The sequence below is a fragment of the Calonectris borealis genome, chromosome 2 (genome assembly GCF_964195595.1).
Source record: "Calonectris borealis chromosome 2, bCalBor7.hap1.2, whole genome shotgun sequence".
Lineage (NCBI taxonomy): Eukaryota > Metazoa > Chordata > Aves > Procellariiformes > Procellariidae > Calonectris > Calonectris borealis.
The window spans coordinates 101120414-101140997 of NC_134313.1; the positions used below are offsets into that span (position 1 = coordinate 101120414).

At 44.0% G+C, this 20584-nt stretch overlaps 1 protein-coding gene across 1 annotated transcript; it reads right to left on the reverse strand.

Moving 5' to 3' along the window:
- Nucleotides 1-2759: 2759 nt before the first annotated feature.
- CD83 (CD83 molecule) lies at nucleotides 2760-17422 on the reverse strand. The gene is made up of 5 exons (XM_075140709.1): nucleotides 17325-17422; nucleotides 17066-17196; nucleotides 6620-6836; nucleotides 6403-6506; nucleotides 2760-4586 (listed from the first exon to the last, which is right to left on the reverse strand). The coding sequence occupies exons 1-5, from the start codon at nucleotides 17365-17367 to the stop codon at nucleotides 4428-4430; spliced, it is 654 nt and encodes a 217-aa protein (XP_074996810.1). The 5' UTR covers nucleotides 17368-17422; the 3' UTR covers nucleotides 2760-4427.
- Nucleotides 17423-20584: the final 3162 nt, after the last annotated feature.

The window sequence follows — 20584 nt, forward strand, 5'->3', positions numbered from 1 at the left end:
GCAGTGACCCATGTCGGTCTGGCCACCACCCATTTCCTTGGTGGATTTTTCAGGATTTACGTCACCGCTCCAGAGAGTTAACGGCATTCTTCTCGCAGCTTTATGCAGAAGTAATATCAGCTGTAGTCAGCGAAAAGAGAGTACTGCACACACAGGTCTTGGCAGCGAAGTGAAGAGAGAACAGACCATCAACCGAAAAATTTGATATTGTGTTTATTTGTAACTCTTTAAATCTCCCCAGCAGTTTGTTCCACAAATGACTAAGAATTAGGGGTTTCGCTGATATTTACTTAAAAAGGAGGTATGGGGAAAGCACTTCCAATTTACCTTTAACTGCGTAGCTGTAACATAGTGTTACAGCATTGTCTCCGTGTACAAAGACGAGGAAAATCAATTGCAGTTCCCAAGGGGCAGACGTATTGGTTGAGAAGGTCACTAAATACTTGCAGTTGCTCAACGGACTTGGAACCAGATTCCCTCTGCACTGCATCCCTGCTCGGCTCCGCGCTGAGAGGGGGAAGAAAGGGAACGCGTGCACTGGGGAAATGTACTTTATGCTCTCCAACACACTCTCATCAAGGGCAGAAGAAAGAAGGGAGCAAGGCATTCAGCATGCCCAAAGAGACGTATTCCGTTTGTATCACTCACAGGCACACACCGAGGATTACTTTGGTCCACGTTGTCGAATACAAGCGTGCTTGTAGCTCCTGCTCAGGAGAAATAGGTTGAAAGCTGTTCAGCCTCTACAGGAAATATTACTGTTGCAATGCTGTCAAGGTCACTGTCAGCCTGGGTTATCTGCTGTGTAAGTGCTAGCCGCACAAATCAGGCTTAGCTAAGGGCTATAATTCATACACTCAGCATTTTGTGGATTATGTCCTTTAGCTTTCCCTCATTGCCATTTTGGGTATTCATTTAGCTCCAGTGTATGACTGTTGCAATTTCTCTTTGGGGTAATTTCCCCGCGTGATGCAGTGTTTCTCTGTATATTCCTTAATCACAGGCATACAAACTCATTCTGTACCAGTAATTTTATGTACAATGCTTATTGTTATCTTTGAATGCAGATGGCTCACCTTTGGACAAAACGACAGGAAAATGCAGGTTACAGAGGAAAAAAAAAATCAATGAACAAATTACAAAACCCACAAGAAATATTAACAAGGAAGCTCCTGTGGTTAAGGCACCCAGAGGAGAGTCAGGGAACCTCAGATCTCTTCCCACTTCTGATCCAGACTTCTTCAGGAGCTTTCTGATTTCCAGGTGTCTTAGCTTTTATTCATAAAAAAAGATTATGGTATTTCCCACCTCATGGGATTAACTGAATTCCTGATTCTAAAAAGTGTTGTAAGAAAGTATTACGAAGAACAGTTCTAGCATACACATATGCTTTTATACTATCTTACAAAACTAAAAGCATCGATAATAAGAAGAGTGGTGGAAAACAAAACCAATTTTTCTGTCCAACAAAGCAATTAATCTGTATAATCAGAACAGCCTTTCGATTGCGCAACCCACGACACATTCCCTTTAAGAATGAAATGTTAAAGAATGTGTGCATGTGCTCATCCCCTGTATGCTGGGCTAGCTGAGGCAGTAATTTTGAAATATCAATAGGTCCATATTGCAAGGAAAGGACTGTCTCTTCTGAGATACTATGTTGAAAAATGTGTAGCTCATTCTTTAAGATTTTCAGCCAACATGTGATTTTATTTTTTCTTCCCTGTTAGTGCTGAAGTTGCTGTAATATATTAGCTTTTATCCTTCAGTTGTCTGGTTCTCATTCATAATATTTCTAGCTAATGTTAGTTTTTGGCCTACAATGCCACAACAGTTTCTTTACATCCTTTACACCCCAGATGTGCAGGCACCTTCATCACTTTAGGACGTTGCCTGTTTCTCTCAGCTCTGCGATTCAGTCAAGCATCTTGGCATAAGACTTTCTCACTGCTTACCCCTTCTGAACTCTTTAATGCATTTAAGTGGCCTTGAACATGATCACTTCTACTGCACAGCTGGGCCTACAGCAAATCCCCAGAATCAACCAGCCTGAAACTTCTGAGCCTGAAATTTGACTCCCAGTGCTGTTGCGTCAGGCCCAATCTTCTGTACTGCAGACAGTTTGGCTCGGGGAAAAAATAATGGGCATAGTTGTTTACACAAAGTCCCCTTTTTTGTTCTGTCCTATCTGATCTGATCCTATTTATACATCTGAAGAAATAATTTTGATTTAAAAGTGTTTCAGCCCTGGCTGCTGATTAATTATCAACCCCTTCCAACTGATTTTTCCCTTCCTTCCTCCTGTCCGCTTTCCTAAAAAAAAATTTAGTAATAGTAAAAGAATAAACAAAAAACTATGACTGCCAGATATTACGCCTTTCTGACCAAATGGAGGAACTCGATGTACCCTAGGTCAGTTATTATACATGCACGTTTAGTTCGTATTATTGCCACCTAAATGCACAGGTCACCTGTGATGGTATGCCATGTTTAAAAGTGACCATGGGCAGACTGAAACACCCTTGTATTTTCCTTAATGACTTGCTTGTCAGTAGGAAGCAAGTCTTTAGAATGTACTTTGGACAGAAAGTGAAATTTTGAGGAAAATCTAAATTATCTGAGTTCCTTAGAAATGCATAAAATTATCCATTGCTTAATCAATTATACACACATACATGCCCTCTTCCGCAGAAGAGGCTGGATCAGGCATCTACATTATTTCACGTAATTATGTCAGTTGTAAAATAAAATGCAATTGATACGGAGTATTTCTGGGTTTATTTGCCATATGTGGCACACAAAAACAAATGGTAGGTTACCTCTGAATTTTTATTTCAAGTATGTTACACTCATTTATATGTAAAAATTGATTATAAAGAAGCAAATGTGGCATTAATTTACCATGCTCTAAGTAAATTGCATATCCCTTGTAACCATTCTTCTGGTCAGGAGCTCCTCGGACTCCATCAATGGAGACATCTACCCTGCTCACTGCTACTGAGTCATGCACAGTGCTTTCCTCCCATCAGCACTTCAAAATTAGTCAAAGGATTACAGAAAGTGTATCCATGTCACAGCCTGGAATTCCAAACTGCATTAAAAATCCTAATGTTGCAGTTTAACTCTTGAAGGAATTTTTTTTTTTTTTTAGATTTCGTTCTTCAGTGCTTGCAAATTCTCATGTTTTGGCTCAAATTCTCATGTTGTGGCACAAACACCCACAGTCACTCTAGACTTCTCTTGTTTCACCTTCTGCACCAGCAGCCTGATAAGGGAGGTTCCTTGACTTCAGACATGAGAATCTGTCTTGCTTTCCTTGTCCAAGAGGACAAGCCTTCTCTCCCTTATATTGTGTGCCTGCGTTCAGCTTTTCTCATGTCCTTGTTTCACAAATACTACACACTGTCAACACCAAAAGCAGGTGGTCATATGCCCCATCTTCCATTCCTATGTCTCACAGCTGACTTACTACATCCCAAAGATACAGAAAGTTGATTTCTTCCAAGTCATAGCTTTGGTCATCACTTGTGTAACTTGACTGTCATGGTGTTGCATACATTTGGCTTCATGTTTTATAAACCACAAAATAAGTCATCTTTACATGCCCTTAATATCACAGGCTGCTTCATTCTTACTTTCGTTGCTTTAAGGTTAACAGTCTCGTTGAAACTTCCTATGGATTGACCCATGGATTCCTACGGAGATGCCTCTGGGAAATTACTGATGTTACGCAAATGCATCCCTACTTCTCTTGCAGAGATAGAAAGTTCCTTTTGGTCCAGAAAGATTTTCAGAATATTTTCTCCCTTCTTAGATTTCAGCCCGCCTGTCACTCTCAGATTTAAAAATGAATGTTGATTTGATTCATCCAGGACAAGAGCATGACGTTACCTCTTCAGCTTACTTGAACATCAAGTTACATCCCGCTTGCAGCAAAGGAACTCCATCCAGAATCAGGCTCAGAGCACGGAGCAGAGGCAGCCCCGCACACTTATCTTTCCATACAGCAGCACCTGTTGTGTTTGCTTTTGAAAGATGAGAGCTATTAGTTTACTGAAGAGCTTAATCCCCCGGCTTTGTGCTGCTGTGGCCTCCCTATAAGTTGTATCACAGGCATGTTCGTGCTCAGAACAAGAGGGCTGCACAGCAGAGTGAAAAAAAGTTGATGCCAGCTTCATAACAGCATCGTAACACCGTTGTATAGCTGTAATGGTATTTCTTAGCCGCCTAACTCCCAAAAGTTACTGTAGTGCATAACAGTGCGTTTCCAAAGGCTTGTCCAGCGCAAGCAGATCACTGACAGGTTACCTATACTGTCAGGCTGGTCTGAAGAGGCCATATATCAGCGTTTATTTCCTCTCCGTACCACTCGGCCATCCAGCTCGTGTCGTGTTTACTGATGAGCCCATGGTGCCGTCAACATCAACTTAGACAGAACTTGAAGTAAGCTCATTTTTGCAAGTGCTGTTGCTGTTTAAATCCTGGAAAGTTGTCATTTCATGTACATTGATGAGGGTGAGCATGTGTTTCATATCTGCTGTGTTTTTTTGATAATTGGAAGACAGACTCTCTTTTCTTAGACATGTCTAAAAGAGAAAACACAAAGGAAAGCTTAAAACTGAGAATTCCTATGAAAGGCAATTTTTGTTAACGTTTGAAAGTTTTGCTTTTTCTCCTTGCTAACCATAGCTCATTATGCCTTCTCCATTTGTTTGTCACCAGAAGCACCCAGTACAAAGAGAAGCTGCTGCTTCTTGCTCAATGAAGGAGCTTTATGGGACAAAAGCCTTCGTCACAAAAGGAAATTTATATTTAATTCAAGTTTTCATAGGAACAGGCCTTGCATCAAGCTCTTGCAAGTGTGTTTCCACCTGCCTTCCATGCAGGCCAGTGCCTGAAATATTTTCATCAAGTTGTCAAAGTAAAGTCCCAGTCCTGCCAACCAGTCTTAAACTTAATGTCGCTGTTGAGTTTAGTAGAGATAAGGCACAATCAGCTCCACTAAAGGAGAGGACGAGGCAACCTGTAAGAACTTAACAGGCATTTTGAATAATGAAGCTCACTTGTGAGATCAGGGCAACATTAAATTTTGATGAAAGCTAGGTTGATATTTGAGACTGGACCTCACCCAAGAGTAAGATACATGTAATTCCACCAGAGTGGTTATCTTCACTACACGGCTCTGCTTTTTTTTAACTGCACCACTAAAACTGGGACTTTTTTTTACGTATGGGAAGGAGAGGTTTCTGTAGAGATCTGAAATTCTTTCAGGACACTGAGCAGAACAGGGGCATCTGTCTCTTCTGAGTGATATCCTTGCTTTCATACTTTCATCCTAACAAATTCCTACAAGATTTATCTTGTCAAACTTCAGTCTGAATGGCACAAATTACTGGCAGGATTGTCAATCTAAAAAAGAGACAGGCATAAATTTAATTGCTCCCTGAAGATACATGAAAAGCTACATTTAGCTGCAGCTAATTAGATATTCTCCAATCAACAGTTATGATTCATCTGCTGAGGAGCAAAACAAGAAGGCAAATATGAAATAGGCAGCAAAAGTTAAATTTGACCTCCCAAAATGCTGGGGTTGGTTTTGTTTTTAATTAGAAATGCAGCCAGTGTTGCACTGTACTGAGACCCAAGGCTCAGGCTGCCTTTAAGCCAGGAGGCGCAGACCTCCTGGTTTTTCTGCCCGAGGGGGTGACTTCACCACTACCGCAGAAAAAACATACTTTTGCTTCTGTGAACTGAGCTTCCTAAATACCTCCTCTCCCCACCTTTCCCAGAACTACCTGCCAGCATTAAGGGTATGGATAAAAACCCGAGGAGCTTCTTTTCCAAGGATTTTTAAATGTTTACCAAGAAAGACGGAGCTTCACAAAAATGCCCGTCTGAAATGAGGTTGTCACCAATTTACAGGTCTGGAAACTGAGGCAAAAAATAGGTGGACTTGAACTTGTCCATCATGCTGCCACACAAAGCAATGCCATAGGTGGGGAGGGATCCCAGGGGCCTGTGCCTCCATCTCAGGCAAATGCTGTTCCCAAGTACCAAACCAGAAGAGCTGTTGATGTGCCCTTAAACTGAAGAGCAGCTTGCACTCAGAGTAACTGGAAGCAGAAATGGGCAACGGGGTGCAGGAAAACAACTGTCTGGTTTGAGTCAGATCAGGGTGCAGTGAAATGTTTTATCTCTTTGGGACTCCATCCTGTGTTCCCCGTGCACCTGAGTTTCCTCTGACTTTGAAAATACTGTGTGAGTATTTAAAGGATCTGACCATAAATTAAGTATGAACACCAACTTCTGACCACTGTGTTAAAGTGGTGCTAACAGAGAAAATGAGTGGGGGGTTTTTTGTTGGTTTTGGTTGGTTTGTTTATGAGAAAGGGAATTACTTACACAGGTAAAAAAGATGAGCAGCAAGTAAAAAATCCCAAGGCAAGTCAGCATGAAAAGCTCGGCTTTGTATTTTTTTAATTTTTCATCTTCTATTCCAGGGCAACCTAAAATGTAAAGCAAAGTGTTACATTGTGCTGGTGTTTGTAAAGTATTTTTAAACTGTTGCCTTCATGAAATGCCACGCGGAGCATGGGACAGTCAAGAGTCTCTACTGTACCTGTTACTTTTAATGTGACTGTGCCACTCAGATTGCGTTCTCCACTCTGTTCCCCCAAAGTGCACTTATATGTCCCACTGTTTCGGCTGGTCGCGTTTTTGATCCTCAGTGAAAAGAAGGTGTCGTTGGAGAGCTCCAGGGACCCCCCAAGTTCTTTTGGATAATGAGATTCCACATCAAGGACTTTCCATGCTATTCCTTCGCCATCTCCAGCCATCTGGAAAACACAAATGTATTTCTCGTCTTGGGTAACAGTGTCATCCTGAGTTTTAGGGGAAAGAGAGTTTTAAAGCCAGCTTACGGCTGAAAATGCAGAGGCTTAAGAGAGGCAGGGGAGGAACCTCAAAGGCGTCTAATATGTTCATGCTCCAATCAAAAAGTACTTGCTTTTTTGCTTAAATAGACACTATATTTATAGATAGATATTATAGAGCTATTCTGCAATAGCTTCTTAATCTGCCTCACCTGGACACAATCCTGGAAGAGATGTAACATGATGAAAGGCAGCAGTAGAGTTTGCTCTCAAAGTGTCTACCCAGAGGCCCCAAAAGAGTTCAGAGAGCGACCGTCCAAGGGGATGGAGCTGAGGCAGCAAGAGGCAGCCCTACCCAGCCGCTTAGTGGTGGCTCTGGGGACCAGAGGTCCCCAGCAGAGCGTGGCAGCAGGCAGGTAGGCTCCACCGCTGCCTGCGCTCGCCCTGCCAGCACACTTTCTGCTATGCGGTGGTGGGAATTAAAACTGCCTACCGGCAGACGTGCCGCGGCGCGCCGGCTCTGCCAGCGCGGGCTGGCATCCTCCCAGCGACCCCGCAGCCCAGAGCTCCTTGTGGGAACGCAGCCCTGGAAACTGCGCTTCCCTGTGCCAGTTTCTGTGCAGCTGACCCCTGAAACCACCGTGCCTCGCTGGAGGAATGGGGGTTTCCCCCCTCCCTCCCCTCCCCTTTTTGTTGGAACCAAAGAACAAAAAATTGCTCCGACTCTTTTAGATTCAGTTGCGTGAAGGTCACAAGCAGGTTCTGGTGCACTTGGGGAGCATTTGTATGTTGAATTTCTTAATTGTAACCAGAAGAGCTACATTCCTTGGCATTGCTGAGAGGCTGCTGGAGGAATGAAGTGTATTCCCAGAACAGTTTGTACTGCAGGGCGATAGGATGCACTGAAAATGACAATTGGCTGGGAACCACAAAGAAGAGAGAAATCACTAACTTGATTTGAAAGGTGGGAGAAGGGTTTGAATTAGCCCGTGTCCATTCTTATTCATCGATGTTGCTCCCTGGGTTTCGAGGCAGTGTGCCCTCCATGAAGGTTTCCCGAGTAATGAATTCAGTCTTTCTGTGGACCAGCAGAGCCAGAGCCACCTCATACAGTCCAGGGCTCAGCTTTTCAGCCAAACATATAACTAATGTAAACCAAGGCTTTTTTATTATTATTATTTTATTTTAATAGACACATTTTGAGGTTGCATGTTGGTGCTTACTTTCTATCAGCTACTGCATCAGAGTATAACAGTTTTACACTGTAAGTTATTAAAATTAACACAATTTTCTCATACTGAGGCTATGAGTATCTGGTTTCCCTTTCATGCACTTGCATGAGGAAAGTGTACTCGGGAGTTTGGAGAGAAATGTGGGCCTGATGCTCCATTATACTTTGCTACTTTTGCAGTCCTAAAATGGTGGGCTGCAGCCCTAAAACAAGCTGCAATTTGGGGAACTGTTCAGGAACTGGGGAATCAGACTAAAGCACAAGATTTTCATAATTGTAAAGATCCTTTCTCAGAAAGGTTTGGGTTTTTTTAGTGCATCAACTGAAACACAGAGCAGTAATTCCCTGGGGCTTTCCACACTTTACCCAGCAAGAGGGAAGAAAGTACCTTCTTCCTCTTAATCCCCCAGTAAATGTACTCCAGCTTCTCATTCTTACTATGCTCAGCCCCAGGCAGCTATGAGACAAGCAGTATCTATGGCAGTTTTCAGGCTGTAGGGACTTCACTCTGCGACAGGGATTTAGGTATTTTCAGGCCCTGCACATTGTCAGAGATGTGGCCGGAGGAATTCCAATACCCAGGCTGGGCTCAGCTCTGGTTACAAGTGGGTCAATAGCAGTTAAGTGGATAGAGTTGACCTCCCTCAGATCTAATTTTTGCCACTCTCCCTTCCCTTACCAACCCCTTCCTCAGTGAAATTTAAAACTGCCCACAGGGCAGTAAAGAGAACCAGCCTGGCTGCCCTTCACATTGCCCTAAAATGCAGATAGGAGGTCGGAGCTACACACAGAAAATTAGTTTTGTTTTTTTCTTTGTTTTTTAATTCACTGGCAGCATAAATAATTGCTGTCTTGGGTGGTAAATGGTGCTGTGATTCTTGTGGCTGAGACCTGGGAATCAGAAAACACTTTGATCTTTCTGTATGCAATTGTAATCATCACTGCTAATATAAGGGAGAAATAAATTAAGTCCATGTATCCTATGCCTGGCCATGCACTTATTCCCAGTGAGATTTTTGGTAAATTATTTAACTTCCGTGTTTTATGGGGACACTGAAGGATAGGATTGTTTATTGCCTCCAAAGCTTTTCGAGGTGCTCAGTTGCTGTCACAAGTACAGTGATGGTGACCCTGGAGACAAGCAAGTCCGAACTTTGCCTTGCGTAGACCTGGTCTGTGTAAGGCAAAGCACTGTCCGTGAAGCTGCACGAACAGCCTTTCCCCAAAACAGAAGAAAAAGTTACTTTATGGCCTAATCTGGCTCCCTCCCTTGGGGAGAAACCAATCGCGATCTGGATGGGGGTCGCCAGCCTTTGCATTTGGGGAGGAGGAGGAGGAACGGTTCATGTGGGGGGGTTTAATTCGGGGTTTGCATGCCTCTCTTTCTCCATTAAATCTCCCCTTTACTGAAGAGCAAAGGCAGGCGCGGCAGTCCGTGGTGGTGCTGGTGTGCCCAGCAGCCTCCCTACATCCTTTAGGCTACAGAGACATCTGGTGGCATTTTTCCAGCCTCTACACGCAGCGCATCCATCTCTACTCAGAGGTCACAGCAACCCTTTCTCTGATGCCTGAACCAAACCTTTTTCCACCACAATCTTATCTCCTATTATCTTATCAAAAAACAACAACCCCTCCCTTTTTAAATTCTCTAAGTAGCGAGGAAACATCTGAGCAAATTTGCAGAGTGTGTCCCCATATCCCAGCCGTGCAAAAGGAAGTCCATGAGATGTTTGGTAAGGTCATCATTCTGCCTCTTGCTCTATTCAAGCTAACCTTTTTTCCCCCCAAACCTAATTAAAATTATGAAAATGCCACTTTGTTTGCCACCTCCTGTGAATTACTTGGCAGACTCTCACTAGACAGATCATTTCGCAGCGCAAGCTCCTATGATAATCCAGTGCTAATTCATGCCAAGTCTCCTCCAGGTGATACCACAGCCCAAGGTAAATGCTAGGGGTTTTACCTAATTAATTCCACACAAGCTTAGAGGAATCGAAGCGAGTGCTGTTGGTGGCAGCAATCCACTCGTGTAGGGACCATCCTCTTCTTTAATCAGCAACAAAATATTTTCCGCCTGCGTTTTGTTTGCGTTTCATTTCCCTTCCACCTCGCTGGTGAGCAAGCTGCAGCACGCCGGCTCCCCCTGCTCCCCACCTCCAAAGGGAGGAGAAAAGGGAGATGGTCTTTTCCCGCTCCCACGTTTGCTGTTAATGGCTTTACCAAAATTCAAAAGGCAAATCATGACTCGTGCGGGGACCGGTAGAAATGCTGCTGAATCTATTTGCATAAAAAGGGTCTCGTTGCCATGCTGGCTGCTGGGGGTTACTGAAGCAAGAATTTTGCTGGGAAACGGGGACCTGCAGGCTGGCAGCATCATTCCACCTATCTGCATAAAGCTACCCATTAAGAAAATTAAACAACAAAAGAAATGTGGGTTTATGTTTATTGTCACATATACATTGGCCAGCAGCAATGTCTGTGACAGGCTTTTTCAGAAATCAGCTGGGCAGCTAAGTCTGTTGTTTTCCATCACCTCCATAGCAATGAGAGGAAATGCTACTCCCAGGGGCCGATACTGTCCAACACCTTCATTAACGACCTGGACACTGGGACAGAGCATGTGCTCAGCAAGTTTGCAGATGACACGAAGCTGGGAGGAGTGGCTGATACGCCAGAGGGTCGTGCTGCCATCCAGAGGGACCTCGACAGGCTGGGGACATGGGCTGAGAGGAACTTCATGAAGTTCAGCAAATGGAAATGCCAAATCCTGCCCCTGGGGAGGAATAACCCCAGGCACCACAACAGGCTGGGACCAACCTGCTGGAAAGACCGTGGTGTCCTGGTGGACACCAAGTTGACCATGAGCCAGCAATGAGCCCTTGTGGCAAAGGCGGCCACAGCCTCCTGGGCTGCACTCGGCAGAACATTTCCAGCAGATGTAGGGAGGTGGTCCTTCCCCTCTGCTCAGCACTGGTGAGACACACCTGGAGTGCTGCATCCAGTGCTGGGCTTCCCACTACAAGAGAGATATGGACTTACCGGAGAGAGTCCAGCCAAGGGCCACAAAGACGATTAAAGATTTGGAGCCTCTGACATATGAGAAGAGGCTGAAAGAGGTGGAACTGTTCAGCTTGGAGGAGACAAGGCTCAGGGGCATCTTATCAATATATACCTGATTGCCAGGGGGATAAAGAAGCTGAAACCGGACTTTTCTCAGTGGCCTCCAGAGACAAGACAAGAGGCAATGGGCACAAACTGAAATTCAGGAAATTCCATTTAAACAGAAGAAAAACCTTTTTTACAGTGGGGGTGGTTGAACACTGGAATGGGCTGCCCAGAGAGGGTGGGGGTCTCCATCCTTGGAGATATTCAAAACCCAACTGAACACAGCCCTGAGCAACCAGCTCTAGTTGCCTTATTTTAGTGAGTTTAATTGAAAGTTATTCTAGTTCCCAAAAGCTTGGTAACACTTGGTCTAAAGAGGTTGCGATTTTCCCACATGTATTCTCTAATCAATTGACTGATTCCTGTTAAGTTTCTCCTAGCTTGGAGCTTTTTGGTAAGAATAGTGGTGGTGATACAGTGGACGTTAAAATGGGATAGGTTTGACTGAAAATACCGCTGAGCTGATACATTTCTGTTCTCTAACTGGATGAATTATGAGAAATAGGTAGAATAATTAGGCCTCCAAAATTTAAGTGCTCTTCAGCAAATACTTCTTTTTCAGAGAACTAAAAACAAGGTGGAAGAAGGAGGAGGAACACTTTTGTCCGTCCTCACTGGCTGGGTTTTAGTTGCAGTTTTGAAAACTGCTACAGCATTACATGATAGGGCCACTAAACAACGGCAATTCACGCATGCTGTAGTACTTACACCCAACTAATCAATTAAAACTTAATTTTATCATGTACATGTGAGAGCAAGCAGTTGTTAAGTTAACTCGTGTTCTCTGCTCTCATTAAATACCTTTTCTCATCGAACTTTTCCCAGACTAAGGCAGTATGTTGGCTCCCAGGTAAATCAAAGTGCCAATATAATCCACTTTTCCCATAAAAGCGAATTTTTATTTCAGACAAAATGGTTCAGGTCCAAAACTGATGTCAATTTAAAGGTGGAATGTATTAACATTAATTTATTTTCTTCTGAGGGTGGGATGATTGTAAAAGTGGTTTTGTTTAAAATTATACCAGGAATAATGGCCAAGTTGAAATTTCTGACTGCTAAAGAGATCTAAAAACTATATACAGCCAGAAGGAATTTATTTTCCGAAGCAAAATATCTAGAATTCTGGCAATGCACGATAGCCAACGTATAATGAATCACAACTGAGCTGAAACCGCTTAATAGGTGTATTTTTCAGCACAAAAGCACTTTCACATTTGATTAGTGCTGAAGGTGCATCCATATGGTTCCTATACAGTGTCATGTAGATATTCCAATGTTAAATTTGAAAAAACCAGACATAAATTGTGGGCACGTGTGAGTGAACTCTGTGCTTTAGAGGGGAAACAAAAAAGAAGAAAAGAAAAACCAAAACCCAACCCCAAAACAACAGCAAAGGAACTGCATGTGACACGAGCCAGCTGGAAAAGCCCTCTGACTCAGTCCCACAGCCTCTTCATTGTTTCTTTTTTAGCTAAGGGCACCCAGCGCTAGCTTATGTCAGGCAAAAGAATTGTTTTGGTCATGAAATCATTTCCACTGCTCCCTTCCTGTCTGAATCATCAATGTGTTGGAGCTACTTGGAGCTGAATAGACGTCTGAGGAGCGTTTGACTGCATTTCTTCAGGTATGTTAGAAATTAGACTGAAGTAATTTAGCAACTATTTACCTATGCTAATAGATAATAGGCATGCACATTTAGCAAAAGTCACTTCCTTTGAAGGAAGATGCGATTAATACTTTTCAATTATTTTGTAGTATGACTTTCCCCTCTAATTCTGCCACAATTTTACATTTTTCAAGGAAGTGTTATAAAGTTAACAATCTTCTCTCCACTGAAGTACAGCCTTCTTTCCTCTTCCCCAAGATTTATTTTAGATTAAGACTTTTCTGGCTATCACATGAACAAAATAACGAAATATCCACTGGGACTTCATTTGTGTGTGTTTAAAGTTGGTTTTCAAACTGGATATAAAGTGATAATTATGAGGTTTTATGAAGTGGTTCTCATTTTTAATGTACTACACAAAGAGAAACTGTTCAGTTTTCAATAGCCCTACGAGGCAGAAAGGTAAGTGACGTTTCACTACCCAGATTCTCATTTTGTAGGTGGGCCATAGAGATTCAAACCAATATTTCCATACACAATTCCCAGTGCCTGGGTGCTTATGCAAAAATAACCTAGTTTTCAGTTCTCACTTGGCAAACTTCCACACTGCTTATATATGGTTTTATGGCATGTCGGTTGCCCAGCACTCCTAAAAATGATCTCCTTTAAAGGATACCATCATTATGAAAACTTTTCCCTAATTTTCTCACAGCAATGTAGTGAATGGGATGAGAGCTGCACCAGGCTGGAAGAGGACTTAGTGCTCTACCTTCTCCCCAGCGCGTTAGGCCTGCCTACTTCAAGTATCTCTAAGTAAAAATCATTTTGTCTGAGCTGACTGACTGTGGTCCTGATTCTGCACAGAACTACATACACTACTTACACGTGCAACTTCATGCATGTAAATAACGTAATTAGCTCCAAGGATACTGGGTGCACGACAGGTTAAACACACGCATGCCTTTTTGCAGTACGAGACATTAGCAAAAGTGAAGGAACTGTTGAATGCAATCCTTCATTTTCACATCCAGTTGGATTTTGACACCAGAATATTAACTCCGTTATTACAATTACAAGAAACAATTATTTCTGCATACAAAACTGAAAAAGCAAGTACTTCTAAATAGTATCCTTTTTTTTTTTTAAGCAGATCATAGCAAACTATTTAAAAGTACCCCTTAATCGGTCAGAGCATGCAGAGGTACCAGTAGGAAGGAGGGGGTTGTTCGCCGAGTGTTCACCCTGCACAAACAGCTGCATGTGCAGCACCGTAACGTTGTCGCCATCATTTTTTTAAAGCAGCAGAAGCAAAGGTTAATTGCTTGCATTTACTGCACAGTTCAAAGTGACCTCATACAAAACATTTAGCCTAACAGTTGCTTGAACTTTACAGTCTGAAATTTCATACCATTTGTTGGAATTAGCTTTTAATTAGCCCTTTGGGGGTATACGTGGTGTTTATTGATTAATCCTTCAGTAGTTGTTTTTTAAATAACAGATTAATTGTCTATGTTGGGTAACCCAGTCACGCTCTGCCATTCCCCCACCCTCTTTTTGCAGCGTTGGGTGGGAACAGCAGCACGCAGCCACGGCGAGGAGAGGAGAGGAGAGGAGAGGAGAGGAGAGGAGAGGAGAAGAGAGGAGAGGAGAGGAGAGGAGAGGAGAGGAGAGGAGAGGAGAGGAGAGGAGAGGAGAGGAGAGGAGAGGAGAGGAGAGAGCTTCAAGCTGCTGCCTATTTAGCTAGCCCCACAAGTAGAAGAAGTATTGCTTCTTCAGCACAAAACACTGAGCCTAAATTACTTTTTCCTGCCGAGATTCAGGCTTTTTAGCTTTGGTGCTGTGCTTTTCCTAATATGGCTGTGACTGTGGCTTGGGCTAGCATCAGCAAGACGGGCATTAACTGCTTGTCCCCACTTCCCATCTCTCTCCTGGGATGAGTAACCAGAAGACTGCAGTACCACGGCTGGTGCCATCAGCCCCTGAGGATGGTGGCAAGAGCTGAAGATAGCTAGATTTTGTTACTTCTTGTCGTTTCGGCAGTGCCAGCAGAGAAAAAAAGCATGAGGTTCTGTCATGCTGGGCACTGGAAAAACAGTCTTTTCCTGAGCGAAACGGATGAAGCAGGAAGAGTAAGGAGACCACGGAGGGAGAGGAGATCGGCGGGACAGGGCAGGGGAGGTGCAGTGGCAGTCTGGGCTGTAACAGCCCGACTGCTGCAAAGCCCGACAAGCAGCAGGAGTAAGGGCTGCCGAGGAAGGGGCACACACAAAAGCATCATCAAATATCACCCTCCCCTGCATGTGCAGCCGTTTTGTGCCCAGGGGGAACTGTAAAGAGCTACGAGACAACACAGAATTGGGTCTACAGGGTTTTCTTACACTCTTTCATCAGGGCAATGGCTTTTGGCTCCTGTTTGCTGCCTGGCCTTCCCAGCTGCCACTGAACTCAGAAGGACATGCTTCTGGAGCATCCCCACACTTCAGCCTGCTGAAACTGTTTTCATTTTTGTTGACTTCCAACACTGGTTTGGGGGACAATTTTCAGGGATCCAGTCAACCTCTCTGTTTATTCCTCCCCCACCCCCTACCACTTTTGCTCAACTCCTCCAGGTCCACCAGACTGCATGGTTTGCCTGCAATGAGCTCCCTGCCCTGCCTAGACTCTATGGGAAACATGGGGTCTTAAATAATTAGCACGTATCTGTATGGAAAATATCCTTATCCAGTTTTTGAAACAGAAAGCAAAAAAGCATAAGTTAACACCTATCCTGGCTCCCATAGTAATGTTCAACCAAATGCATTATTCTCTCCTCTCGGTCTCCCACCTGCACTTAGTTCAACATTTTGGAGAAAGGAGACTATAGATGCTGCACTTGCTGATGGGCTGGTAGCCAGATGTTCGAAATAGCTTTTTCAGAGCTAGGTACCTTTGGGTTGCACTTGTCGTCTAGTCAGCAGGCAGCTGCTCATTGTTGTACCAGCACTGAAACTCAGATGCATTGCAAGTTTCCACCACAGAAGCCCTATATAATAACACTGTTTTTTGGTTTACTGTAGGGAATAATTTTAAAACTGTATCTGACCAAACTGCTGGGGAAGCCAAGGCTGTGGCTTTATGTTCTGGCAGAGATAAATTAACAGGTTTTGCCCACCAAAAATAGGGGTTTTTCCCTTCCGCTGCTCTCCCATCACATGGGAAAGTAATTCAACTCCGTAACCCACAAAATCTTTATTTGCAGATTGATTTTCCACTATTACAACAAGCAACAGCGAGTTGACTTAACAGGCAACCAGAGGACCACCAGGACTGACCCATGGTAAGCACCAGGAGTGCATGCCTGGGAGTGAGGAATGGGGGAGAACAAAACCTTCCTTTTTTTCCTGTTAATTTGGCTCACACCATAAGCTGAAACTATGCACTGAGATGCAAATACACGGTGCCATACAGCAAGTCAACAGCCACTTCTTCAACCGCTGTGCAACTCTGCCTCTCTTTCTATGAGACATTTCATCTTGAAAGTGTTGAAAAGGACTTACTGCTCGTTAGCCAATTGATCCTTGTAGCCTTCCTGCAAATAGGTGATCAGCAGGGCTCTCCTGCTTTGGAGATGGGAATTCTGAACTTGGGCAGCCAAGATTAGAGCTTTACTTCGTGACTGCAAAGAGATAACTCAGAATTTCTAGCTCTCCATCAGCCTTCTGCATACCCTGCCCTTATGCCCACCTCCACTAGCCAAATCTTCCTAAAGAATAGCAAGTACTTGTTTAGTTCTTCTATTTCAAAGAAAAAATCAGCTCCTGTTCGGGGGGAGATTAACCAAGGCACAACATCACTGATGTTGCAAGGTTTAAATAAAATTTTTGCTTGGAAGTAAAGTCCTGGAAAGACTCCTCTTTGAAGTGGTATATGTACATGGGGCATCACCTGAATTATGATCCCTGGAAGCCAGTGATAGTTAGACAGAAAAGCAGACCAAGAGCAATTCAGGGATCACGCTCAAATAGTGTGTCTACAATGACATGGAAAATGCCTGTTCTCCATGACCAGCTCAAATGCTTTCATTGCTGCCTTATCTCTGCTGCACTGAGAGGTAGATGCCTCTTCATAAAATAACCCTTTTTGTACAAGACAAGCCAGTATCAGGTAGGAAAGCAAAGCAGACTGCTCAGGTAACTTGGGCTTTTTTCTTACTTTATACCAAGATGCTGTCTGGTAGGTGATTGAGGAGTCCCGAAGAACTTTACAGGGCAGCAGCGCTTCTTCAGCACATCTCACAGCAACATCTGGGACCACCACAGAAGCTCCACCGATCAAGCACCAAACTGCAAAGCACAGGTACACATCACCTTTAAAAGAGATTGCCTAGGTAATCCTCCCTGTCTTCCCAAAACATATCCCCTCAAAATAAATGTGAAAGTCCAGAATGAAAAAGGCAAGGCTCCCCTCTTACCATTCCACAGGATGATGAGCAGAGCGTAGACTACCGAAGACATGGCTTTTGCTGCTTCAAATCACAGAGCAGCAACAGCGTGCCTCTTTGCAGGGCGGACTGTGAGAGCAGAGTGAAACTGCTACTGCTTCCAGAGTGGTATTTCTGGAGGCAGACTGGGGAATCCCCCGGACGCTTATCTTGAAGTTCCCCGTCACAGGGAAAATCCCTACGTGTAGGAGCCAGTGCTCCTCCCATTAAATCTGTTAGGTCACTCCCATTTCTGCACTGCCTGCACTGGTAGCACCTCACCTCCCTTTTTTTCTTCTCTTTTTTTCCCCCTCTGTGTTGATCTGAAGAGAAGTAAGGTTGATCGTGGGGCACTGTGGGTCGGTGTGAAGAGCATCAAAATCAGCACTGAAAGACTCTCTCTCTTGAGTGACAAAATGCAGGCAAAAGGGTTTGTCAGCCTCCCAAAATCCCCTCTCAACCTTCTCTCTGCAACAGAACAGTGTCTGTGCAAAGGTTGGCCACATGAAGCGACATTTCTGAAACCACATTTAAGCCCTCAGGTCGTAACACCACGAGGACACTGTGACGTGGGTCTAAGGGCTAAGCAGGAATTTACAGCATGGCTGAGCAATACAAACTATATTTCTGTAGTGTTACACGTGTAACTCCCCATGTAGGCACTCATGATGTAGAAGCAGCATCTCTTCTTAGTGTATTTTGTCATTTTCAAGACAAGCAAGGGCAGCTGGAGTGACACAATTCTACCAAATTTATGCTGGAAAATTTCCTCATGAAAAAAATATCAAGGCAGCTCCCAGAAGAGGGATCATTTGGACATCCCCTGTAGATATCTGAAAAAGAAAAAAAAAAAAGAAAAAAAGTCCTTTCCTTGTAATCTGTAAGAGCTGTTTCCCCCTGGAGAATTTTTGAGGAAGTCTGAGGTTGATCATAGAAGCATTTACAAATCATGAAACTCAGAAAGTTGCTGACATGTTATTTTTGGAAAACAGTTCTGGCTGCTGTCTTTAGGCTACTGAGATCACAATGGAGAGAAGCCATTTAGGAGGGTTTTTTTTCGAGTTTTGATGGGTGAAGAGTGTATGGTCAGCCCCTTTTGAAAACCAGGTTCCTGGAAGCCACATCAGGCTGGGCACCCTAAAGCCAAATCACCTCTAGAAATTTTTGTGAGGAGAAGTCCTCGGCATGCAACAGTCCAACTCAGGCGGGCAAACGCCGTGGGTAGGTAACACTTTCGGAAACTCCAGTCTGTTCTGTGGGGGAAGTCAGAGAGCAATTTCACTGGGGCCTCACTGTTGAAATAGGCTACTTATTTTTAAAGCTTTTTGCTTCTATCTTCATTGACCGACATAGTAAATATTACAGGCTCTAAGCTTTATTTTTCTCTTAGTGTTTTCCGTTTTCAAGGACCTCAATCCATTACTTAGAAGATAGGTACAAGTAAAATGTAAATCCCAGTGGATCTCTCTAGAGGGAGAGAAAATCCTGAACTCTCACTTCTTTCTCCTGTGTGAAATAAGAGAGTCCTTGAGAAGACAGAAGTGAGGGGAGGTTGCTGAAGGAAATCTTGGAGAGAAGAGGGCTCCAGTTAATATATTTCACATCTGTTCTTCACTAAAATGATGGCTCTCCTGCCCCTATGAGTCAGTCACACATCAAGCCCACCTCCAAGAAGGGCACTCAGCTTTCACCCAAGTGCCTCTTTTTGTGAGTCCTGCAGAGCTATGTATTTACCCTTCATAAACCCGTCAAGAGGCAAAAACCTTCTCTACGTCCCTTTTCATTGTGGGGAAACTGGTTTCCCAGGGAGCAAACCACAGTAAGCTCCTGCCCCTGCTGCGGGTCAGCCCACAGCAATCTTTCCCAAAGCGGCTGACCAGATGTAGTCTGGAGGGGCTGTGGCACGCCTAAGACCAAGCTCACAAGTTTGCCCACACAGAAGTGCACCGAAGGTAAGCATAAAGGGTCAGGCTTCAGTTCGATCTGGGAAACGACATGCCACACACGCTTGCCAAGGTGATGTTAAACAACATTCTTCCTCAGTTAGTTAAAATACAGGAGTTAGGACTCTTAAAAACACAGGGTTTTTCCCTCTAAGACAGGCATAGCTTCAAGCAAAACAGCCCTTTTCCTCCAGAAGTATTCGCAAGCTCAGCTGCTGTTCCACAGCACAGTATGTGAAGCAAGAGGGCAAGATATGAAAAACAAAAACTGAAACTCCCTTTGCTGGGGGAGGAGAAATCATTTTGCTTTTAAACTTTCCCTGGTTGGGATTTTTTCTTTAGGGAAACTTTGAACCGGGCTGTACTTTCCATCATAACTTTTAATACCCTTTATATGGTTTCAAAGAGAAAGCCTATTATCTCCAGAGCCCTGGAAGCTGCTTCGAGTTTCACTCCAGTCCTGAGCAGTGGAAGCAATGGGAGCTCAGCGGGACGGCTTCGGGTGTGGGAGTGAAGAGGCAGTGATTGCCTGCCAGCCTTCTCCGTGAGAAACAGATCCACATCATTGCAGGGCCCTCTGGAACCGCAAGAGCTGCACGGTTATGTGAGTAAGTGGAAGTTTATAGTTAAGCGTGTTGTTCTGTGGACCTAATGAGACCTCCTTTCCTACAGGTGTGTCCTATTGCTTCTCCCTCTCCTTCCCTTCCCTGTACCACTCGCTACACCAACCGTAAGCCCTCGATCTCACTGAGCAAGGAGCACCATCTGCTTTGGTGAGTCCAGAGCCGCACGTGATGACTGACATTAGCAAGCAGCGTGTAAAACGGCTGCGTTCTGCCTACCTTTCCCTTAGCAAGGGCACTCATTTGGATCTCCATTTTTGACCCAGCTGCTGATTTTCATGCATTTCATAGGCACTTAATTCTCTTTGAGCCCTGATCCCTCTGTCAGTTTGATAGAAAGCAGGTTCAGAACATACCGGCTGATAGACAGCCAGATGGCATGATCACAGAAATTTCATTCTCTGTGGGAAATGAGGCTATAAGCACAAGGATGTGGGATGGATTCATGGGTTAAGGTGAAAAAGTCAAGACTGTATATTTTTTGCAGTGTTGATGGAGCCTTGAGAATGCTGTTCATGGAATCATATCCTTTTTCCTTGAACCAGGTAGTACTGGCTCCCTCAGATACTCAGGTAGTGGATTTTTCTTATTTTTTATTCCAGTGTGTGGCTGCAAAAGATACGTAAGATTCTTTCTTATTTCATGTATTTGCCCCTGAGTGCCAGCGTTCATCAGGAAGCACAGA